Source organism: Passer domesticus, chromosome 20 (assembly GCF_036417665.1).
Source record: "Passer domesticus isolate bPasDom1 chromosome 20, bPasDom1.hap1, whole genome shotgun sequence".
Classification (NCBI taxonomy): domain Eukaryota; kingdom Metazoa; phylum Chordata; class Aves; order Passeriformes; family Passeridae; genus Passer; species Passer domesticus.
The window spans coordinates 7,916,086-7,940,795 of record NC_087493.1 but is presented as its reverse complement, the minus strand read 5'-3'; the positions used below and the strand labels follow the sequence as shown (position 1 = coordinate 7,940,795).

General features: G+C 46.6%; 2 protein-coding genes and 1 long non-coding RNA gene across 6 annotated transcripts in view; 2 read left to right on the top strand and 1 right to left on the bottom strand.

Moving 5' to 3' along the window:
* Positions 1 to 16,336, bottom strand: part of TMEM94 (transmembrane protein 94) — a 50,282-nt gene extending 33,946 nt beyond the window's left edge. For 2 of the 3 annotated variants that reach the window (XM_064395558.1, XM_064395561.1), the window contains exon 1: positions 3,140 to 3,368. In XM_064395558.1, the coding sequence (XP_064251628.1) occupies positions 3,140 to 3,193 (54 nt within the window). In that variant the 5' untranslated portion in view covers positions 3,194 to 3,368. Of the gene's footprint in view, positions 1 to 3,139; positions 3,369 to 7,673; positions 7,801 to 16,181 lie in introns of those variants that run through there. The other variant, XM_064395559.1, reaches the window with a different exon arrangement.
* LOC135284185 (uncharacterized) lies at positions 14,436 to 20,568 on the top strand. 2 transcript variants are annotated; one of them, XR_010349645.1, is made up of 5 exons: positions 14,436 to 14,628; positions 14,843 to 14,989; positions 18,115 to 18,292; positions 18,710 to 18,780; positions 19,356 to 20,568. It is a non-coding gene; the product is annotated as an uncharacterized LOC135284185 (long non-coding RNA). The 2 variants fall into 2 exon arrangements; XR_010349646.1 differs by lacking the exons at positions 14,436 to 14,628; positions 14,843 to 14,989 and adding an exon at positions 16,487 to 16,541 and having other exon boundaries at positions 16,722 to 18,292.
* A 3,271-nt stretch (positions 20,569 to 23,839) lies between these two features.
* GRB2 (growth factor receptor bound protein 2) overlaps positions 23,840 to 24,710 on the top strand; it is a 47,748-nt gene continuing 46,877 nt past the window's right edge. The window contains exon 1 of the mRNA XM_064395564.1: positions 23,840 to 23,989. The gene's annotated coding sequence lies outside the window, so the exon portion shown is untranslated. The remainder of the gene's footprint in view (positions 23,990 to 24,710) is intronic.

The window sequence follows — 24,710 nt, the reverse complement described above, 5'->3', positions numbered from 1 at the left end:
GTAGGAAAAGAGTGGTTATTTTCTGATTTTTCCTCCCACAACATGAAGTTGTTCCCGAGCAACACTACCTACCCATGTCTGCTTCCTGCAGCCCACCTTCATCCTCACACAAATTCATCACTGAGCTCTCTTCCTAAAATTCCATTTGTTCTTTTACACATAGAGCCGTTTAAAATTACCTTAAAAGTTAATCAGCCATCTCACACTCTCTGCTACCTGATGAAAGACAGAGGTCTTGCAGCTTCCTTCCAGAGGAACAAAGAAGTAGATCCCAAAACGTGTACAGAGAAATGGACTCAAAATATCAATAGATTTAAGTCCTCTTATATTTTCTCACAGCCATTACACAGCCATATTTATTTGTTGTACCAGTAAATGTTGATATAATATGTGCCAAATATTTTTTTTAATAATACAGGAACACAAATATATTCCTTGCTTTCCAGAACAAAGAGGGTTGAATCATCATCCTCCATCCTCTGTGGATTCAGTCCCTTGCAGAATAAGGGATTCTCACCAAGACTGCTGTACACTTGAGTGTAACTGCCTTTACAAAGACTGTTTAAGCAAATAAATGAACAGAATACGAAATATTTGCTACAAGTTTCAATTCTCATAGACTGCAGATCCACCCTTCTGATTCAGAGTGGTGGAAAATCCCTGCAAGGCAGTTGTCAGACTGTTTCCCTCTTTCCAGGCTGCACTCACTAGGCTCCTTTTATAACACCTCTACTCAATTGCTTTTCAGATCTGAACAGTTGGAGGTGGGAAACTGGGCAGCAGAATGTTCTTCCTTTTCCTGAGAGCTATTTTGCATTCCTTAGCAGAAAAAGAAGGCAGTTTTTAATTTAACAATGACACTTTGTAGGTGATTAATCTACTTCAGGGATTACACCTCCTGAAATGTAAGCATTATTCACAGCTTCAAAAACACACAATAAGGAGTAACTCCACCAAATATATTTGCATTTATTACTGTAAGTGAAATTCTTGTTTAGGGTAAGTCACAATATGGCACAAAGTGGGGGTTTGGGTCTGATCAGAAAGGATGACAGACATCAAATACATGACAACACACAATTTCTTGGGGTAGCATTTCATACAGCAGCCTAGTGTTAGAGGGATTTATTCTTGTTCTGAAGCATGTCACCCGTCAGGATGCTGCAGCTCCTGGATACCTGCAGCTGCTGAGTGCTCAGATTGCCTGAAAAGGCTCATCCCTGCTACAGAGTGACACAGATGGAACCAGCAGAGCCAATCCATCAGTCAGTCTGGGCAGAAGCTTCCCTTTATTACCCATCCTTGGTCCCAGTCTTGTTTTCTGTCTTTCTTGGTGCTCTCCTGGCTATTTTTTCTAAGAGATCAGACTCCCTGAGTCCAGGCAAGAATGCTTCTCTAGTGACCAAGAATGTTTCTCTAGCTACATCAATAATCCCCCCCGACACATTTCTATTCCATGGGATGAATTTTTGATTAAGACTCTGGACTGTCAGGACAGCTGGATTCTCTAATTCCTGCTGCCACTGGTTTCTGCATGACAGTGGGAAAATCAGATACTCCTCTGTGCCTTAGTTTCTCATCCTATGATGGGTCTACTGACTTCCCACCAACTGTTGTGATTGAGAAGATCATAACATTCACCAGCCCACCAGAATGCTACCGGAAAGCTCAGGAAAAATAAATGTATGTTGATATCTGCCCAATTCATGCAGCTCCACCAAGCAGACCATGCTCTGTGGGAAACACTGCCTTTAAACCTGGACATGCTGGGAAAAGCACCAGAAGGCATGAGGAACACAGCTATTAAACTTGCTTTGAATGCACCTGACGTGAGCTTGGCAGCCTCAGCTTAGCTGTTGGTGGTCTCAAATCAAGTGAAACAAGCAGAGTCTTCAGCACAGCAGTGCCCAAGTTAATGGAGAGAGCAGTAGGCAGCAACTGTCTCCTCCCTGCCCCATGCAGCCCAGGATGAAAGGCAGCCCAGAGCTCCTGCTGGCCCTGGACAAAAGAACCCCCCCAGTTGGGTAACTGGGTGCCTGCAGGGGCTCCAGTGTGGATGCTTTGAGGCTCACTAACAGGGCCTGCACATTCCCCCTGCAGAAACACAGAGTTCCAGGAGCACAGAGCTCTGAGATGTGGCCGAAGCAGCACTCGCCAGCCTGAATCACTGATGCTGTGCACAGGGTCCATTTTAATCCATGCAACAGCATCCACATTTTATGCTCTCCATAAAGCACGGAGAAAAGATGCCAACAGGCACAATCAACCTTCCTACACAGGTAATGCAAAGCCCAGCACTTTGCTTCTCCCCAGCAGCAGAGAAAGAGGCAGATGCTCCCCAGGAAACAGCCCAATTTGGAAATGTACATTCCTCTGTCTGTCCCTTCATTCCTGTTTGGAGCAACAAATCCCCAACCACAGTTACCTGTCCCACCAGGCTGCTGGCAGGAAGAGACAGGGTTTATGCACCACTTTGAAGCACTACACAATTATTAAGCTTTAATTACTGTAATTTAGCCAGTTGAATTACTCCTCCAAGTTCAGAGAGCAGTTAGGAGTCTGTGTTTATCCTGGCTTCAACACACAGCAGTGCTTTATGCCAGTGCAGACCTCCCTCCAGGGAATGCTAATGCCCCCCCACCAGAGGCCAGCAATGCCCAGAAATCCACAGAACTTCAGTACATCTTTCATCCCCTTGATAGTTTCTTTCCCATCCTCTTCAGCTGAAGACTTTGGGACCAAAGTGATGATCCAGCCTGGCAGGTACACTGCCAGACAGATCCCACAGGGATGAGGAGGTTCAACAGCTACAGATCAAAGCCTATAGAAGCAACAGTCAAATTTAAGCCATGAAGCAGAGGGGCAGCAGAGCAGGAGTCAGCAGCTAAAATCCTGTGTGGATCTTCCTATTGGTCCTGGGGTTAAAACTGCAGTTTAAAACAGTTTCTCTTCCCTGTCACTGCCAAAAACAAGCTATTCCCCAGCTAAAATCATCGCTCTCTGTTTCATGTCCTGCCATAACCTCCTTCCCCCAAAACCTCAAAGCTCTTCATGCCCCATCACATCAGGCAGGATGCAGACTGGGGAGGGAGACAGGGAAAGCCATTTTGAAATTAAATGTTAAGGGAGAGGAACTTACTTTGCGGCATTTGCCTTGGTGGGGGATCCAGAGATCAGCCTGCTTGAAGAGCATCTGGGCTGAATTCCTGCACCACTTCCCCAGCAACTCGCACTGCTGCTGCTCTCCAAAAATGAGAGAGCAAAGAGGGAGAGGGAGCAAGATTGTGCAGAGCCCAGCGCTGCAGAGAACGAGACAGAAGCAGCAGAGTGAAGCACCAGTCTGCTGATTAATTCAGCCTGCTCCCAGTCACGCTGCAGATCCAGCGAGGAGGCGGCGGATGGGGGTGGGGGATGAGGGAGGATGAGGGATGGAAGCAGGGGGAGAAAAAAGCAGAGAGGGAAGAAAGTTTGCCCAGGATAGCACCAGATGTCTGTGAGAATGGTTCATTCATCAGATGGAGCCGACACAGCGAGGATCCCTGGGCTCACTGCCTGCAGAGCTGCGTATGCATGCACAGGAAGGAATGATGCTGACAGACAGGGGTCTGTGCAAAAGCAGATGGCAAATTAGGTAGGACAAAGTGCTATAAAATACACTACAGGAACACCTGAGTAGGCATGGAGAAAGACCAAGAGACCCTTGAATACTAACTGCCCCACAGATGACTTTGGATTCAAGCTCAATTAAAAAATACAAGTATTTGCTATTTAAACAAGTTGAGATGGTTACAGGTCCTATCTGAAGTGTTCTCTTGTTGATAAAGAATGCTGCAAAAGGTCCTCTCAGCATCCCATATTCATCCTGAGCCACACAATCTGAACTAATAAGTGCACATAAATTAACCATAGCTATGCCTGGGGCTCCACATTTACCTGGGCAGGGCACACAAGAGGCAAAGGATAAGTGTAGACAGGGAAGGGCTGGGTGGAAAAACAACGGTGGTATAGAAAGGTGAAGAAGGAATGAGCCTTCTCTCTCATTCTCATCTTTTGCAGGAATGTTTCCTTCCCACTGTTGGAGGGACACACCTTTATAAGTGAGTTTTTATTTAGCTCCTACTTCAGTGCTGTCCTAATTCTGTCTGGGGCTTCCTAGTTCTGCAGAGCAATCACTAAAACAATTGCTTTCATTCCACACAGAAAGGATAAAGAACTGGCCCAGTCAAACACCTTGCCAAGGGTTACAGCTGCCTGGTACCAACAGGACAAGCCAAGGCTTCCAGTCTCAGCATATTGTGCAGCTCTGAAGACCACGTTCAAGTGTCAGGACTCACCTACCCCACCTGGACAAGCTCTTCACTTCCTTTCCTTTCCTTTTCTGAGATTCAAATGCCTCACTAGGCACAGCCCATATTCTGTGTTTTAAGCAAGAAGGGCAGAGATTAAATGGCCTCAATATTCACAATAAACACCTGGTCTGGTTATCACCAGTGTGTTGGCACTGAGTTACACATGGGTGTGTAATCTCACAAAGCTCCCAGAGCCAAAGCCAAAGGGAAGCAGACACTTTGTAATTATTTAATGTAACTTCAGGAGAAAGCAGATCAGAGAAAGAGGCAAAACATCCTTTATCCTTCTGTAGGGCATTTTGTTTCCAAGACAACAATTTCATACTGAAAAAAACAAGAAAACGTCCTAATGGCACAATTTTTCTTTCCTGCCTGTTAAGGAACTACTCATCTACTCCTTTCAACACAAAGAAAAAAGGAGACAAAAAAGAAAAGATCAACAACAAGACTGGGTAAGAGTGGATAAACCCTCACAATATGCTTGCAAGACATCTTTATTACAGTGCTTGCTGATCTGTTTCCCATGGCTTTGTACCTTTTGGAGACTCAAATGAAAGTGAATAAAACAACTTGCTTGTGCAAGACCAGAAACAATCCTTGTGCTTCATGCAGTTAGAGGTCCCAACCTCAAAACTCCAGCTTTGGTCATGGACACAAATGGCACTGGATAAAACTGCTGCTCCTTGTTCACCCCACTGCTAAGAGACCTTGCTGGCAGTAATTTGTACTATCTAGCTTCCTTCTGATATCAACCGGCATCAGAAATTGCATTTGGATATACACTTGTGCATTAAATAATATAATGAAAGAGCAGAAGACAAAAACCTGGGACCTGAAGATAAAGTGTGTCCTGGAATAGAAGGCTGAGCATAAAGGCAGGGACTGACCTATACAAAATCTGCAGCATAAATGAGAGACTCCTGTGGAAAAAGGATCAGTTTGTGAAAAAGCCTTTGGAAGAAGAGCTGAGCTTTTAGAGAACAGCAGGGAATAAACACAGAGACATGGCCACTGGCAGGATGAGAAATGCCAAAGGACTTGGGCTGCTTTTCAGTCCAAAGGTAGGACTGTAGCTGTTATTAGGCAGCCTGGAACAAGGACCAAAAGTGGAGTGATGTGAGCACAGCACAGGCTCCCTGAACACGTTTCCAGGCTCTGGCCAGGAGGCACAGGGCTGTATCCAGGCTGCAGCAATTACACTGGGACAATACAGCTCAGTTGTTAGGGGTAACTGTGGAATGAATGATGTCAATAATTTTTATTAGTTGTGTGGCTGCAAATCCAGCCTCTGTCTAATGTAACACAAACTCAGGAGCCTCCCACTGTTCTGTAGCAATCAGTGCTGCTTTCTCAGTGTGTGCTGAGTGGTCTTAGAGCAGAGATTCTGGCACCTTTTACAAGGATTAAATTCACTTCAGAAACACACAGAAAATTAAAAAGTCAGAGGAGGAGGAGAAAGAACAAGATATGAACACATTTAATTTAAGAAGAATACTCTCTGCCTTTCTCTGTGGTGTCTGGCTTCTGGCAAAAACTGGAAGGCAGCCTGCATTACACCTGACAAACTGATCCTCAGCCATGCCTGACAAGGGAACTTATCAGCCAACTGGAGCCAGAGGACAAGTCTCTCATCTGAGTGACAGATGTCTGTGCTGCAGCACTTCTCCTGCTCCAGGAGTGCTAACTCTCCATCACATACACATGTATTGAAGGGATTGCTTTCAGCCAGATTTGGGGCTGATGTGTTCACGTGGGTTCATTTTATTTTTAGCATTTAAAAATAAACCTAGCACATCAAACTTACTGCTGAGGTTACAAAGCAGGTTAATTTGTTCCCTTATCATGGTGTATGTGTCTAAGTTCTTCACTTTGGGAAGGAAGATGGATTCCACCTTAGATGGGGTGGAACGAGGATCTGCAGTATTAAAAAAAAAAGGAGCAAACTCCTTAGCACCAAATAATAATTACAAAATTGTTTGGATTGAAAGGGACCTTAAAGGTCATCTAGTTCCAGGCCCCCTGCTTGGGGTTGCTAACAAGTATAAAATCATGGTCTTTCCTCAGAATTCACACAAAGTAAGTCGTAAAATGCAGCTTTATGTATCTGTGGATATTTTTAATTCATATTTAAAAGACTGTGGTGATCTCTTGCCTTCAGTTTTAATGCCTGTTCAGAAAGGAAGGAGAAAAAATTTCAACAAGTCAGGAGAGGAGGTTAGGACTTGAGAACACCATTATTCCCCCTGTAACCTCCTTGTCAGGACACCTTCCTAATACGCCTTTTAAAGGTCTATTACAATACTGTCCCAGCAATTTGATATGATCCTCCTGCACTGTACAGTGAAGAATGTCATATGAGAAAGGTGAGCTAAATATAGTGACCTACAGTGAAAGTGCAAATATAGTGACCTACAGTGGAAGTGTCCCCGCCACACCCCGCTCTGCTCCTATGTAGAACACATCCCTCCAAACAGTGGTAATTGCATCATCTCTGAAAATGATCAATACCAGATTAGCCCATGACGTCATTAACAAGAGAACAAGTAGATAATTGTCCTCATTAGAATGTTAACTCCATGGTAATAAAGCAATTTGGTATAAAACAACATAGGTCAAACATGTCCAGAACCAGGTTGGGGCAGGAGTGAGCCTGGTCCAGCACAGCTCAGAGCAGAAACCCAGCAAAGAAGCACTTGAGCAGGCAAATGCCACAGCTGATGTGAAAAACTGCCCTTTAAAAGTCACTTACATCGCTGTAGTGTCTTTTGTGAGTCCCTAACAGGTACTTCACTAATGAACAAAACCATTCCTCACCCTGCAAACAAAACAGCAAGGAAGGGATGCACAGAGGAAACAGAGACAAAAGCTCATGATGTGGTGGGGAAAGTGACACCAGAGAGAAAAGCCAAGACTGTTCTTTCACCAGAGCTGGCTGAGATCCCAAGTTACCATCAGCAAAACTGGACTCAGATGATTTCATTGCCCTGGTTTATTTAAAAAATTTTTCAGTGAATTCAGCCTTTCAAGTAAAGCCAAGTTGAGTGTCCATGGGAATGGAGCTCCAGCTTAGAGCACAGAAGAGACACAGCACAGTGACAGAGGACACCCCACCTGAGCTGTTCCACTGTGGTGCCTCACTCTCCACCCTGCAAAGGATTTCTCTGCTGACACAGGGATGTGAAGATGACAGAACTCTCAATTTCCATACTAACCATGGATGATACCACTACATAATTCCACCATGTGAATCTTGACCCAAAATAATAAAGACGTTTAAAAATACTCAACACTTAAGCAGGGTATGACTGTTATTAGAAAACCTACCTGACATTTCTCCTTGAGGTCCATGGCTGTGCAGTTCTGTAAGCATGTCCAGCAAAAGGGGATTGCTCCTCAGGGGAGAATGTCTCCTAGGTAGAGAAGGGCTTGGCTACATTTACCACATCACCATCTGTAGAAACAGAAGGGGAAGCAATCAAGTCTCCCACATTGCTTCCTTTAGGACAAGAAAGTGAGGAAATTCACAAAATTCAAATTACAGGATTTGTCTTTAAAAGAAGGAGAACTAGGGAGATGAAAGTCCTTCTAATAGTGCATCAACCCACCCCATTAACTCAGAAGTTAAGTTAGTTTAACTCTCCCCAAAATCTGACATGCACAGGTGAATTAAGTTCCCTGCAGTGCAGAGTAAGAGTATGACTACAGTCCTGACAGGCTTTTGGGCAAGCCTCCAAAAAAGGCTGACAAAGCCTGGATTCCACCAGGTGCTGGAGCAAGCTGTCACCCACGGCTGTTTGTCTTGTTACTCTTATCTACCAGGGGCTTTGTCCAGCTAATCTCTAATGGACAGCAATAATGATTCTTCCATTTGCTGAACTTCACATACAACCTTTGACAAGGCTGTGCTGCTGGGCTGAGCATGGATCTGATACCAGTAAGTAGGCCAGAACTCCTAAAAATATTGCCAGATGACCACAGATCTAGGCCTTTTCTCTTTTCAGCAAGTGGGACTCTAACAGAATTGAGGTAGGAAGCAGCTCTGGAATTCACATCCTTCTTCTAGCTCACCCTCTACTTCCCATGGCACAAATTTGTTCTCCTTCTGCCAAATGTCTTTTCTGGTGTACATTCCTCCAGAGGACAGTCTTACATACAAACACAACATGATACTATCAGACTGTGCTATGATTGTTTTGGAAAAGTCCTTCTGTTGGTTAATAATTCCTGATTCTATTTTTTAATCTCACACAGAAGCTCAGGGCTTGGACATATCCTTCTCCTAAATCCAAATAAACAAGGAAGCAGCTAAATATGCAAATCAACCCAAACCACCCACACACCTCCAGCAGGACTGGCCTTTGCCAGCTAAGATTTACCACCCTGGTTTATACAACACTGCCTTCTTCACAGAAGGATTCTGGAGAGTCCATCCTTGTGACAGACACCTACAGCACAGCTCTGACAATGCTGCATAACCTCAAGGAAAACAAAAGGCATCAAAAAGCTTACTCAGAAAGCCCCTCTGCAGTTAGATATCAGTATTTCCTCTCCTGCAGGCAATCCTGCACCTGCATTCTGGGGGAGAAGGAGCAGGCATTCAATATTCAGAGTGCTGGTTATCAAAGCCCTGCCTGCAGAACCACAACCAGCACCTTCAAGTGCCATTTTCTGGCTGCTAGGCATGAGCCAGTCTGGACTCTGCCCTACTTTTCTGTTCTGTGACCCTTTCAATGTGCACACAATGAGGGAATAAAGTTATTTTCAGTCACTTCATATCCCTGCCAGGCCAATTAGCAACTGCAAAGAGAAGATCAGACAAAGCTGCTGGAGTGAAGCCGACAAAGAGCTCCCAGCAAAGGGCCAGGAGTGAGAAGGAGGAAAAAGTACTTTTGTGTGTTTGCACACAGCAGTTTAGAGCCTTAGTATCTTGCCTTTAATTTGAGAGTGACTTCTGTATAAGGGAAGGCAAGACAAGATGATTTTAAGGAGAAAACGGTCACTAACAATAAAAGGACCAAGATAAATCCATGATCCTTCTTTTTAGTCCCCTCCAAGGTAAGATTTATTAGTTGATCTACAGAAAGAATTATGCACCATGCTCTCACTTGTACAAACACAGCTAAGAGCCTGAATTTCTGTCTGGATCTGGATTTCAAAAGCATCCAGCAAGGGTGGGTGGCTATGGCTGAAGGGCAGGAGCTGAGCTGGGCAGGAGGCAGAATTTCTGCACTGCCCTCAATGACATTCTGCTCCTGGCAGCAAACTGAAATGTGATCCTGAATGCAAAACACGCCATTCCCTAAAGTTCACAGCACATCATCTGCATGCTCAGGAACACCACCCTGGAGTCCTTCAGTGCTGGGAAGCAGGAAACACACCAACAGTGTTAAAAATACAAAGGATTGGTTGGAAAGAGTGCATATTTCCTGTTTAGAGAAACCCAAAAGCTGTAATGGACAACATAACATGAGCTTGTGAAAATAATCAGTGGTGCACAAAGCACTGCTTCATCATTGTACATGTTCAGGGCTTCTCCAAAATTTGAACACACTAACCAGACCAGAAGCAGTTTAGTTTTTCTCAGATCCCTAATTTAAGGTAGCAGCAGTGGTAGACTGCAGACATTTCACACAGAGAAAGCAAGAAGGCAAGTCTTTCCTGTGCCAATCTGGATACACAGAACATGGAGAATGTTTAATTTTCCAACTTTTAAAAAGGGTTTTCATTTAGAACCAAAAATTCCAAACACAGTTAACCCCTGATAGGTTAGTGTATCTTAGTACTGGGATAACTGAAGTCAATAGCAAAGACAAGCTAGGATGAGAAATCAACCTTGCTCAATTTCTGCACCTGGACTGGCACTGGAGCCACTGAAGATGTGATTTGCATGCTTCCTTTTAAATGCAGAATCAATCAAAATAAAACAGCAAGAATTTTGTCATTCCAACTAAACACCTGACACGCATTACAGAGGTCTTGCAAACACTCAGGAAAGAGCTTCACACACTGAGGCTGCAGCAACTTAATAAATTCTGGAGGCAACCAGTTGTGCATCCACTCACCCTGCAAGGTCCTTGTGTTTCAGGGACTGCTGCAATTCCCACCTCCATCCCTACTCTGACTCAGGGACTCTCCACACTCTGGACCTGTCCTAGCTTTGTGCACTGCTATTCCACACTGGAATATCTGCTTCCTTCTGTCCTCCCTGTTCTTATCTCCCTTCTGTCTGCCCGGGTAATTAGTCACGTCGACATGTTACACTCTGCAGGACAGAAATGAAGTGGGACTGCTTTGCTGGGACATGTTGGAGGGTGTCAAATATTCAGCTGCAGACAATCAGAGATGCCTGAAGCTGTGGCTGCTCTGATCAGACACCACACACTCCCAGTGCAGCCAGTTTACCCCTTCCACTTCCCCAGCACACTGCATTCTCCTCAGGATTTTCAAGCCTAGAGCAGTTTGTGAAACTTGGGAATGGCTGGATGTGGTGTTCAAGTGTCATCACGTTGCATTCAGCCTGAGATACATTTCCAAATCATTGGGCAAGAGTGAAACCCAGGAGAGGGTTCACCAAATAATCCAATGTTTAACAGCAAGCCAACTGTCTGGAAGTCCTGTGTGCCAAACCCAGGCAATGGGGAGAAGTCTGCAACCCACTTTAGAATATCTCCATTTTACATGATTGAGTGAGTTCTGTGCCTGGGTTGCCATGTGTGTCTGATATCCTTTTTAAATTGGAAAAATACATCCACATCCCCCCTCAATTTGTTCCAGTTTGGAAGTGCCCTGAGCACAGAGCAAGTCTTGTAGCTCAGAGTATCAACAAGTGTTTTGAAGCATTCCTCTGGACAGCAGAACTTTGCAAGGGTCCATTCACCCTCTTCTTTACCAGATCATCTCTTGAATAACAATGTCTTATGCAGCCAGTGTATTTATATAGGAAAAAATACTACAGCTCAGATTTTCCAAGGATTTCAAATCACCTAACCATCAGTATGAGACAGCAATGTTGAATTTTAATAAAAAACTATACAGCATGACATACTGCCTACCAAACTTATAAAACAACTAGCACAAAGAAAGATCAGGTAATTATAGAACCTATAGACAGTTGAAAAGAAAAATGTGTTTCAGAAGCTGCTGTCTTTAGGGAGAAAAATAAATCAACCTAATGATACTATTTTCCTTAAAGTGTTCAATCACTGATGCTTTCATGTTATTTACTGAAAATTCCTAACACAGATTAGTCTATGAAAAATTATGGGGAGTGTGAACATTTCTTGCTGCCAAAAGTGAATTCCTCAAGAACAGAAGTCTGATCTGTCAACCAAGAATAGAAACATGGGGGAACAGATAATAACCAAAAAAAGCAGCTGCCTTGGAGAAAATGGCTTTGATTTGAGCTGATTGTTTTGATATCAGCAGAACCATACGGTCTTCCTACTCATGAGGAGCTGATGTCTGCCTGATAATTTGCAACATGGGCACATTTGCTGATATATGGCCTTCCAAAGGTGCATCAAGTGATGCTGTCAATTGCTTTGAGACCCACTGAGAGCATGGAATAATTACAGCAAGGGAGCTGGCAGACACACTTCTTGGCTTCAGTATCTGCCTGTGAAAAAAGACTTGTCAGAATTTGGGCCAGCTAAACATTCTCTGCCTCAATAACCCCAGACTGTAGATAGGAATATGCATATCTGCTTCAGAGGGAGACTGTGAAGTAAATTTATTAGTATCTGTAAAGTGAGAACCTCTGAAATAGTCTTGTGTATGTGCTAAGTATTATCAACCCAGTAGCAGTCACATATCTCATTTGAGCCTGCCTGTGAAGAATCAGGAGCTGATTTCACACAGCCTCTGCTTCCCTTCCTAAATGACAGGAATCAGAGAGAGGTCTATTCTGCACTGAATCACAAACAGGATGAAATTTGAAATGAACTTTGAGTGTCATCCATTGACAACTGTGCCTCTTGGAGGCAAAATTACTTTTTGTTTAAACCTTACTTGCTGAGAGTTTTCCAATAAAAAATATCTGACTCTTTCCTACTTTCTCCAGCATTCAGGACTTGCACATTGGACTGATTCAAAAGAGAGACATTGCCCAAAATGAAACCTGAGCAACAGAGAGGGAGCAGGGGAGTAGGGAATTGCTTTGGCACACTTGTAAGAATAGGACCTTTGGTTTACTTGCAAGATTAAGACTGATAAAACAAGATGTTCCACAAGTGAAAGAACACTTACTTTTGTTTTAATTTAATTTTGGTGAGCTGAGAAGCAATTATCAAAAGAAATATGATCAAAGAATTATAAAGTTAGTTTAGTCTACCTTACTGTTTCCACGGGGGGTGATACTATTACAAATTAAGGTATTGTAAATCCAAGGAGTATTTGCTGTGTTCATTTTTCCTTACTTGGTTAAAAAGGCTTGGATTTACTTGGCTTTACTTTCTCTGCTTCAGGTAGTGCCTGCCACAGAAAGTCACAGCATGTAGAGAGTCTGGATCAAAGTGAAAAATGCAATAAAAGGCACAATTCTGAAAGGTGGAAGGGCCTCTACAGCTTCTGCAGAGACAAGATGTTGTGGCACAATGTCTTGAACAGAAATTTTAACAGCAAATCTGTGGAAGAATTCACTGCAAAAGTGACAGCTGTCATTCATCATCATGATATTGCAACCAGGATTGTATAACTACCTCCATTTAAAATTAAATAATACTGAAATGTTAGAAAACCACAGAAAGAAAATGGCACAAAGTAAAATTTAAAAAGCTTGTGCTGTATTTATAGGACCTTTTAGCAAATCAATTTTTTCTAATATACACTGACTCAGAGACAAAAGTGCAGCTTTTCCTCTTAATTCTAGATTATAAATAAAGGTGTTGTAATCATAGTTGACAGTAAATATAGGTTAAACAGCATTCTAACACCAGTGTTTGCCATCTGGATATGTGATAAACTGTGCCAGTGGGAAGCTGTTCTCTGGGAGTTTCCCAGAGCAGACTCAGCACCTGAGAAGGCCACTCAGACCAAGCTCAAACACCCATTCCAAGCACAGCACAGCCCTCACCCAGCAAAGGCACTTCACAGATTGTGTTTGGCTATTCTCACAAGCTGCACAAAGGTTTTATGATGGACACACGTAGGATGAGCTGTGTCTAGAAATAGGGCAGTGAGCTGCCTCACTCTGCTGTGAAAGGAAAACCAGAGCTCTCTGCAGCTCCTGAAGAGTCTCCCCCAAGTCTTGACTCAAGAGATGCACAGTGCACTATTTAGTGCTCAAACAGATTATCACAGATGTGAACCCAAGCATCCAAAGCAAACCCTGCTCCTAAGTGCAGGACAATGCTGCCCGAGCAGGTCACTCTCTTTGGCCAACCCAACCCTTCTGGCCAATGCCAACCTTCTGGCCAACTCAACCCAACCCTCTTGGCCAATGCCCCCTGGCCTCTGGCTCTGCTCCTGGCCAGCCCCAGGGGGATAGAAACCCTCCCAGCCCAGGGATTTGTGTCTCTGCCTGGGGCAGGCTGGTCTGAGTGTCTGCAGTGGCTTCCAGCACCTAATTTGAGCAGGGCCCTGACAGACCAAGATGTAAACAGAGCTGAAATGTGAAGATTAGAGGACAAAGGCTTGTTTTCTTGCTTCCACCTGCAGCACCAATATTGATTTGTTTGGTGACCGAGGCTAGAAGCACTAATATCTTAATCCTCTCATCTGATAAAAAATGTTGGCAAGGTGTTTGTTTAAAAGGTCATGGTTAAGAAGAACGTTATGTAAATTTTTTTTTCAATAAGCTTGACTAAAAGATAGGAAATATAAACCATTTCTCTAAAGAATAAAACATATCTTGCACAAAACCAGCACCATGTAGCTATTTCTATGTATGTCTATATTAGGCAGGTTTCTTGGAAAATAAATTTAGTTTGCTTGCTAGGGTATTCAAATTTTACTACATCTGAGCAAGCCCTGTAGATTAATGCAGTACAGCAGCTGTTGAGTAACAGTTTGTTTACATAGAAACCTGCATTTCCAAGTAACTTAAAGTGTTTCACAGAACTCATGTGCTACTATTCCATTGTGTCCCATTGTGTGTGAGCTCTCTGTTCAACTAGGAAGTTTATTCTACAATTGCTGGGGGAAATAATAGGATTTTAAAGAAGCAATCCTTAGTAGCTTCCTTTTCTGAGAAAACATGAAAATATCTATGCCTTGGTAGCTGCCTCAGGAAGATGGATGGGTGCTTATGGTCTCTGCTTTATCTTGGTAACTTTTAAGATTGGTAAGGCTAACTTAAGGAAATTCTTCCATGGCACAAGATTTCCTGTGAAAACTCAGTGTTAAATGTGTACTAAAACACTTTCCACTCCTTTCTCTCTGTCTTCTGGGTAGATAGGATCATCTAAGACAAACTTCTCCTGCTTTATGTAATGGCATTTTTAAAGGGAATTCATTAGGCTTTTCCTTATCAATAACAGCCTCTGTTATCCTGACAGGGAAAAGCTCCCAAACGGACAAACAGAAAGAATTGTATGGATCACAACTTTTGAGAATTGAAGCAGGTGGATGTCTGGGACAAAACGAAGTGTGCCACGAACTTCTGCTGATCAGAACATTGCGATGAAGCGGGCACAGGAGTGAAGGTGAGGAAACGCTATCCCGGCTGGAAGGAGTCTGGAAAACCTCCCAAAGGCCACAATTTGGGACCAGACACTAAAAGTTTAAGTGGAGTAAGCAGCCACCCCAAGTGCACCCACGGCTGATGGGCACCCCCTGGCCTGGCTCCGAGCCCGGTGCCCGGGGGATTGTCCCGGTATCCCGGGGATGCTCCGAGCCCGGTGTCACTCCCGGGGGATGCTCCCGGTGTCCCGGGGATGCTCCCGGTGTCCCAGGGGATGCTCCCGGTGCCCCGGGGATGCTCCCGGTACCCTGGGGATGCTCCCGGTGCCCCGGGGATGCTCCGAGCCCGGTGCCCCGGGGATGCTCCCGGTGTCCCGGTGTCACTCCCGGTACCCTGGGGATGCTCCCGGTGTCCCGGGGATGCTCCCGGTACCCCGGGGATGCTCCGAGCCCGGTGCCCCGGGGATGCTCCCGGTGCCCCGGGGATGCTCCGAGCCCGGTGCCCCGAGGGATGCTCCCGGTGTCCCGGTGTCACTCCCGGTGCCCCGGGGATGCTCCCGGTGTCCCGGTGTCACTCCCGGTACCCTGGGGATGCTCCCGGTGTCCCGGGGATGCTCCCGGTACCCCGGGGATGCTCCGAGCCCGGTGCCCCGGGGATGCTCCGAGCCCGGTGCCCCGGGGATGCTCCGAGCCCGGTGCCCCGAGGGATGCTCCCGGTGTCCCGGTGTCACTCCCGGTGCCCCGGGGGATGCTCCCGGTGTCCCAGTGTCACTCCCGGTACCCCGGGGATGCTCCGAGCCCGGTGTCACTCCCGGTACCCTGGGGATGCTCCCGGTGTCCCGGGGATGCTCCCGGTACCCCGGGGATGCTCCCGGTGCCCCGGGGATGCTCCCGGTGTCCCGGGGATGCTCCGTGGCGCTGCCAGCCGGAGCCTGTCCCGCAGCTGCGGGAGAAGCGCCGCCGGTGCGCTGAGCTGCCATCATGTGTTTAGACCGCCTTTTGTGTGTCCTTTCCTAATTTCCTCTTCCTCCCAAGCCGCTGGGTAACGCTCCGGCGAACTGCGGGCAACGGGGCCGCGGGGCTGCGGGACCGCCACGGGCTCTGCCTCGGGCCTCCCCCCTCGTGGCGGGCAGCCCCCGGCGGAGGTGGGGAGCCCGGCCACGCTCCCCAGAGAGCCACAGCCCGGCCCTGCCCCGCCGCCCGGCCCGTACTCACCCGCCGCGCCGGGCGCTGCCGGCGGGGCCGCTCGCCCGCCGCGCCGCCGGGGCCGGGGCCGCCATCTCGGTCACTGGCAGGCGGGACGCCCCAGAGCCGGGGGCCCGCGGGGGCGCTTCGGGGCCGCCGCAAGAAGCCGCTGTCTGATTGGTGCGAGCCCGCGCGGCCGCCCGCATGCTGCGCGCTGATTGGGCGGAACGGAGGGGCGCGCGAAGCCAAGCAGCCGCCCTGGCGGCGGGTCGGGGCCGGCGGTGAGGGGAGGCTGAGGGGAAGGGGCGGCAGCGCTGAGGGGGCGGCGGGCGGAGCGGAGACCCAGGGCAAGGGTCACCCCAAGGCTGCTGGGGACACGTCGTGAGGGCGGTAATGAGGGGCAGTGAAGTGACTTTGGGGTGAAGGGAGCACGGGAGGGCATGGAGAGGGCCCGAGAGCGGTCCGTGGCCCGAGGCTCCGTGCCCTGGCAAATGGCAGGCCGTGGTGGGTGCCCCAGGGAAGGGGGTGAGAGAGAAGGTGAGTCCCTTTTACGGGGTTGTGCCGCTGCAGGAGGAGGTGACACCTGCAAGAGGAGGGTGACACCTGCAGATCTCCCGCTGAAAAGCCACTTTTGCCGTAGAGAACCAGCAGACCGGCACACTCTGGAGCCATGAGGTGAAGGAGGACGCAGAGAAGGGTGCCAGGTGCACAGGAAACCATGGCAGGGACCAGCACACAAACCTAGCCAGCCGCTAATCTTTACATGAAATCTAAGCCTCTGCAGAGTCTGGAAAGGAAGTCAGAGGTGTGACAGAGATGTCTCACTGCTGTGCCTCTGCCTGCAGACATTTGGGGCTTGACTTCTGAACTCGCAGTAAATTGGAAAGATGTATGTCCGTCAATTTTAACTCCTTTCCTATTCCTGTAGTTCATTGCAGAGCTCGTATTAACCTGAGTTGCGATGTGGCAGTTCCCATGTGCGATATTTTGTTACAAAACTCATCCTGACTAGCTTGCTGAACTACAAATGCCAAAGCCTGGTGCAGTTGTTTGCCATTTTGTACAAAGAGCTTAAGCTCTGCATTGTTTTCACTGCAGATGCAGTTTAAGAATGTAGCATTTTGAGAGCTTCTCCATACACCTTTGAGACAGTTTACTTTGACAGTGTCTGGATACACACAGTGCAGGAATCTACGGGTGTGATTTCATCTCTTTCAAACACAATTTAAATTTCAGTGAGGAGAATCAAGGCTACAGAATTCCTGGATTTTCTGAGCTTGCTACTCAAAAGAGTTCCTTAGAATCGGTTAACAAAAAACCCCCACAACACCTGAGTGATGCTGAAAGTGGTCTTGGTGACTTAGAAGGAAACAAAATGGTAGATGTGGGGAATTGAGGGTGTAGTTTAGAGATTGTACATTGAAGGGAAACGAGATAAATGTCCTACTTCAATTGCAATAACACAAAATCATGAGTTGTGCTTAGTGCTGCCCAAGCATCCCATTAGTTCCTCTTAGTTAGTTCTACCCAGTAAAATCTACTTAATTAGTTGAAGGTTTTAAGTAAAAGATCAGAGTAAAGATACATCTTGAACAGAGATCTGGAATATGGGTTGTTTTGCCTCTGACACGGATTCCCTGTGGATCTTAACCAAGCCTCTAATAAACCCTGTTTTCACTCACAAGTACAGTGTGTGCAGAATTTCTGTCAGTGAAATGTTCACACACAGGGGCTGACAGGCTGCACCTTTAAGGTGCTGGTGCCTTTACTTCCTCCTTGGTAAACCTGATCTAACTCACCTCAGGGACCTCCTTCTTGCAGGGTGCTGAGAATAAATGAAGAACATCAAGTGCATTACTGCAGGGGAGGTTGGAGGAGCAGAAGCACCCCTGAATTGGGCAGTGTTGCTACAGATTCAGAAATGGGACAGGGATCCAGAGAGCACTTTTCCCATGTGTTTTAGGAGTGGGTGACAGAGGGAAACTTGAGGCAAATGCTGTGAAGCACTCAGGAGGCACTAAGCTGGTGTGATTTTTGGACCTGAGAACTTTGCTGTGAAGACCTGGTCTACAGGACAGTGCTCAAGTCATCGTCCTCTCTGTTGTTTGGTACTGCAGAACTGTGAATGAATGGTAAACAAGGTAATATTCCTTCTGGATGTTTATAGCAATGTAGTATTTTGATATGGAGAAAACCACAAATCAATCCATTTTGCCTGCAAATTAAGATCACTTCCTTCTAAATAGCTTCTAAACTATTCCTTGAGTGCTTTTTTTCTCCACATCCTTATATTTCTTAGAGTTGTCACACCATGTAAAGGCCTCCTTTATAACTTTGGTGGGAAATGAGCTTACAGAAATGAAATCATTCAAACCTGTAGTCTGCAAATCTTCATTTCATGCTGCTGTGTCTGAGCACAGGGATCTGCTGGCTCCTCCTGGGGCCACAGCAAATGGGCAGAGCCAGGGCTCAGCCTGCTGTGAGCTGGAGCCTGGAGCAGCTTGTGCAGCCCAGCACATCCACAGGAGCTATTTGACCTCCCTGCTTGTGCCTTTCAGTCACTCCTCACCAGCGTGCCTGCTGCGGGTAGAGCAGACATGAGAATTTCACTAGGACCACTTTAAAGCAGGTAGTGTATGCAAAACCCCACCCCCCAAATCTTCCTTTCCTTTTTTTTTTAAGTTAAGCTCTCTGACAAAGCATTGAAGTTGCATTTTAATCAGTATTTGACAAGTAGAGTTTCTGAACAGTCGTGCAAAATAATTTAAATATAATTAAATCAGTGAGAATAGTTTGTATTGTTTAGAACGGGCAGTGGCTGTTTGTCTGATTTCCCCCCCCTTGCATGTTTCATGACAGATGCTAAGAAATGACTATAATTATAATGTGCATAGTGGAAAAAGGAATTGAAAGGGGAAGATTGATACAAAAACTGACTGAGTCTTAAAAATTAAAAGGAGTAGTTGAGTTGACCACCACCTTTACCAAAGCTGAAGGGAAGGCAGAATTTCATTTTAGCTGAATTACATTACTTCCCAGCTCCTGTGTATTGCTTAATAAATAAGGGACTTGCATGTAATTCAGTGTCTAATTATAAAAAATAAGAGAGATATTTTTCAAAAGAGAGTGATTCTGCCTTTTCATAATAAGCAGCATCTGCTTTGTTTTTCTCCAAACTGAGAAGTAATTAACTGACAATTCCAGGCTGTACTGAAATGACAGATGACTGGATTGGGAGTAGGAAGAAAGCAGAAGTCCTTTTGTACTGAAGAAAGGGGGATGGCACACTATAGCTGGATCTGGTTCTCTTTTACAGGTCTCTTTCAGAGCTAAAGCAGTTCTGGGTGACCCCACCCAACTGATTTTATTGTTTAATTTCTTAATGTCAGTGACAGCCATTGCAGGTCCCAGGTAGAACAGCCTTTCCTACACAGTCAGTTTTATAAATCTTGTCATTTCTTCTTTGTGACCACAAAAACACAGGTGGTATGGAAAGAAATCTGCTTGAATGTAAGACTCATGGGTGGTTTTGGTTTGGACCTTTTTTCTGCTAGTTTTGAGCTTAAGTTTTCTCGTCTCCTGGTCTATAAAAGTCAGAACAGCCCCTGTTGGTCTCACATGGTGATTAAACTGCTTCACAAGTGCTCTTGAGATCTGTAATGAGTAAAATTGTGAAGCTGTTCTGGCAGATCAGCTGTTCTGTCTGGGTCACAAGCAGCAACACTTATTGATTGCACTTGGGCAGACTTGCAGAGACAGACAGTTGTGATAACAGTTCAGGGTGTGTGAGAAGTCAGGGCAGAGCATCAGGAGGGGTTCAGCTGGCTCAGAAGTTAAAAACTGCCAATTATGTTCCTAATGCTGCTTCCCTGTTTGCAGAATATGGATATCTATATATTTATATGTGGACACATCTATTATCTGCTATCATACATCTATTCCTTCTCTTTGATATTGTTGCCTTTAGTGCTCACCAATATACAGCAAAGTAGTTACCCAATTCATTCATTATCCTGCTCTCTAAAGAGCAGACACAGAAAACACATTTGGACGGGGATTTTTCTTTAGCTTTGCTGTCTGATTCCCTAATTAGTCCTGTCACACAATGTTCCAAATATGGGCATGTGGGGAAATCCTATAGACCAGAAACCTAAATCTTGAATTAAGGTTTTAGAGGAACTAGTAATAGCAGTTAAGTCTTGTAGACTCTCATCCTTGGTGTCCATTTTAATATGAGCTGACAAAAAATGTGAATTTGTTGCCAGTTCTGTCTGTATGTGGTACCTGCAGTTTTGTTTCAGTCTGTGGTCTGACTTTGCAACCTCAGTGTTAGGTTTTTCTCAAGGTATTCATCATAGACCAGGTCATATTTGTTGCTCTTTGGTAGCATCAGGCATGTTTGAAGCAATTTTGTTCCAAGACAGACCCAAATATGTAATAAATTAAATAGTTTTGTATTTTATGGCTAATGTCCCTGGTTTGATTATCACACTGAGGCTAACATGGGTTGATGTGGGAAGAAAAAGGCAAGCAGGTAATATTAATGCAATAAATCTCAACAGCCCCATTCCCAGCATTCCCCGTTGCCTCCACGCTGTGCCTACATTCCTGTCATTCCCCCTGTGCCTCACCCACTGCATCCCTGCACATCTCACACCGAGGTGTTTATCCAGGCAGTCCCCCCAGCTGTCAGAACAGTCTCGTGGCTGTAAATTTTCAGCTGGGAAGAAAATTGATCTGGTCCTGTCTACATCTATTCCACATTCCCCGAGGCAGAATGTCCCATTTTCCATGGGAGCAAGCTTTGTGTCCTGCTCAGATACAACTTCCACACAACACTCAGAGTGTTACCCTGCACAAACTGCAGCAGTGCAGTGCAGAATCACAGTGTGAAATTTGGAGCATCTTCAGATGTGCTGAGCCCATCAAGGGTTTGATTTTTTTAAAAAACACTGCAATTCTTTGAAAGCAGGAAATGCGTCAGAGGAAGAAAGGTGCATGTTATAAATGTATTTCATGACAATTATTGTGCCAGATGCCTTTAAAAAAAACACATTGCAACAAACACAAAGTTCCTTAAATTGTCAGTAGTGTATTGTAGTTCCTGATGATGACAGATCCTCATGTCTGAGGAGAACAGCCTTAGGAACATGGCATTAACACGACTACTGCAAGCAGCAATTTTAAACCTTTAGTGGCTGCTTGACCCATTTTAGCAAATATTCCTCTGATCTATTGATAGCAAAACCCATACATTTATTTCCCCAGACTGCTCTGAGAAGTTTAAAAAGGTATCCAAAAGAAATGTCAGACACAAGGATTTTTCTTACCTTCTTAAAATACTCAGAGCTAATCTTGGATTATATTTTATCATCATCAACTGTCATAGAACATTCAAGCCATTCCTAGACTGCAAAAAAAAAAAAAATTGAAATTGAATCTTTAGCAAAACAATGTCTCTGCCTGTTTCACCCTTACTCAGCTATGTCAGGATTTTGGCTTTTGCTGTAGCAAAGCTGCACAGTATTGCACAAGAAGTTGTGTGTTTCTATAAAGTATTAACTTGTTTGCAAGCTGGGGGAACATTCTACATGCATTGGTGTGTGAGCAAGTACATCTCAGCAATTCCTCAGTCAGGAATATCTCTCTGTAACGCTCTAATCTCTGCTATTTCTGAAATTTGTTGCTTGTTTGATTTTCTAGGACTGCCCTTTTACAGTCAGGCAGCTGCAGCCCCATAAAGTAGCTGTCATTCAACTGGCAGCTGTTGGCCATAGCTGGCTTTTCAAGTCCAGCTAAAAGTAGCTCCTATAACTTCTTTGAGATGTTATTTAACTTAGAGAAACCTGCTATGAACTTCTGAATCCCCATCTTGAGGGCATACATGAAACACGAGATCCTGTAGGACTGTTCTAGGAACAAGTACTGGGCATTTGAGTGATCTTGGAATCCAGCTCTGATTTCACCAGTCTTGGTGTCACCTCTAAATGAACCATTTCTGCATCCTCAGAAAGAATGTCTGAAACATTTGTAACATCTCAATTCCTAAAGCTCCTTTTCTCCACCCTTTCCAATGTTTTGAATGAAGTATGGGAAGAACTCACATCTTCCCCCAAAACCTGGCAATAAGTTAAAACCCCTTAAAGACAATGTTGTGAGGATGAGAAAATGAACTTGCCAAGGGTTTAAAGCACAAATTTAATTCAATCTTTATCAAGCTGCTTAAGCATTTATAATGGGAATGTTAGCAGGCAATGTTTGCAGAACACTATTTATAAGCTGGGTTGTCTGAGGTTGTGGTAAATATTCTGATGGTACTCTGGTCTTGGCATGGATGTAACCAAAACCCCCTGGCAGACACCAGCTGGGGAGAGCAACCAGTGCCACGGTTTATTTTTTAAAAAGGGTTTAATTGGAGGCTGGAAATGTGCATCTCTGCCATACAACAAAATATCAGTTACCTGTGCCTAAATTGTAGACTTTGGTCCACAACAATCCTAAATTTCCATGAGCCCAGCTTGGGCTGTGCAGCTGATGTCTGGACACTGGGGCTGTGCCCACTTCAGTCTTGGCATCTTCGTGGAGGTGGGGGAGTGGGGAGGGACAAGAGCAACCCTGTAGTAACTCATCCCTTCAGGGGGTGGGAGTACAGTGCTAGAAAGGAATTCCGTGTTCAGAAACCACCTTTCCTTTCTAAAGGAAAGCTTTTTATTTATGCCTTTATCAAAGGACTGAGGCCTGACATTTACCTGAGCAACTGCTTTACTCTATAATTAAAAATATTTTCAAGCTAAAAGAATGTCAGGAGGGTCATCCATGCAAACCCTGACATTAGCTGCCTGTGCAATCTGAATTTTGGCCTCTGTGGATGCTGTAATTGCCAGGTGTGATGAAATGATTTGTTCCTGCAGCGCAGGTGCCTCAGTCAGTGCTCAGGAGGGATGGCAGCTGTCACACAGCGGCTGCCCAGGCGTGTTCTGTGCTCTGGGCTTGGTGAGCAGCTCTGCACCCTCGCTGGCTGCTCACACACTGCCTGGACAGGCTGCGGTGGGCTTCTGCTAGTTAGAATTTCTGAATTACCTCCTCCCTGCTGGCTCCATGGTGTGGTAGATGGCTGTTTACAGACAAGTGGAGACACTGACAAATTAGGCAAGCATTGTGCACAAAGCCGGTGTGATTTCTTCTCCAGACACTGAGGAGGACACGGAGCCTCGACAGCAGTGTCACAGAATGGCTTTGGTTGTTAAAAACCCCAGAGACCAACCTATGCTCCAACAGCACGATGTCAAGCAGACCATGTTCAGTCTTTCCTTAAGCACCTGCAGCGACGGTGCCTCCACCACGCTGTGGGCAGCCCGCTGCAGTGGTTAATAACAATTTCGGTGGAAAAATGATTCCTGATGTGCAACCAGAACCTCCCCTGGCGCGGCTTTCACTGGGCCCTTTGGTCCTATGTCTAGCTGCCTGGAAGAGCCCGAGCCCCGCCTGAGTACACCCTCCTTTCAGGTGCTCGGCCCGGCCCGTGCTGCCTGTGCCCTGCCGCTCCCACACGACCCCCGCCATTCCCGGCGGGACCCCGGGCCGGGCCAGGGCAGGTCGGCCTGGCACCGCGCATGCGCGGGGCGTGCCCGCGCTCCCGACGGGGCGGTGAGCGCGCAGGCGCCGCTCCCGCGGAGGGCGCCGCCAGGGCGGCTCTCGCGAGAGTTGCAGCGGGAGCGGCGGCGCGGCGGGCGGGGGGCCGGGCCGGGGCCGGAGCGGCGGCTGAGGCGGCGCTGGAGCGGCGGCCGGGCCGGGCCGCGCGGGGCCGGGCAGGCGGCGGGAGCGCCCAGCGCTGCGCGGTGAGTGCGGCCGCGTGCAGCCGTGCCGTGCCGGGGCGGGGAGCGGGGAGCGCGCACGCCGAGCCCCCGGTGCCGCGGCCTGGGCCCCGCGGTGTTCCGCTCGGCTCGCTGAGCTCCGCGGGGCTCGCCGCGGCGCCGGCCCCGTGTCCCGCCGGGCCCCGGCCTGCCCGGGGCGCGGGGGGTGGAGGGGGTGCGGGCTCTGCCGTGGGGGGTGCTTGGATAAGCGCTGGGTTCCAGCGTCATCTGCTCGGCGAGGTTCCCGGCTCGCACCGGCAGCACCGCGCGGGGGTCGCTGTCCGGTCTGCCCCGCGGCTGCGGAGTGCCGGCCGCTCGTGGTCCTTGGGCTCATCTTTTGTGTTCCCCAAAAAGAGCTCCATGGCTTAAGGCCGCTTCCAGAGGTTAAAAGGCTGCAGGTACCCTGTAGGCAGGGTAACATCCCTGCCGCTCTCTCTCCAAACTCAGGGACGTGCTTCAAACGAGTTTCTGTGGCGGAGAAGGTCGTTCTTCTCTTGGCCTCTTCCTCCTCTTAGGAACTTCCTTCTTGAGAGCCAGTGCTGGGTTTGTGGGATAAGGTTTGACTTGCCAATATAGTTTCAAATAATCTGTACAAGACAAGGATGCGGCCTTGTTAACTCCCACAACATCTGACTCAGACACCTCTTTTATAACCTACAGTGAAAACTGTTCTGTAGCACTGTTAGTAACTGCAGGAGCAATTCAC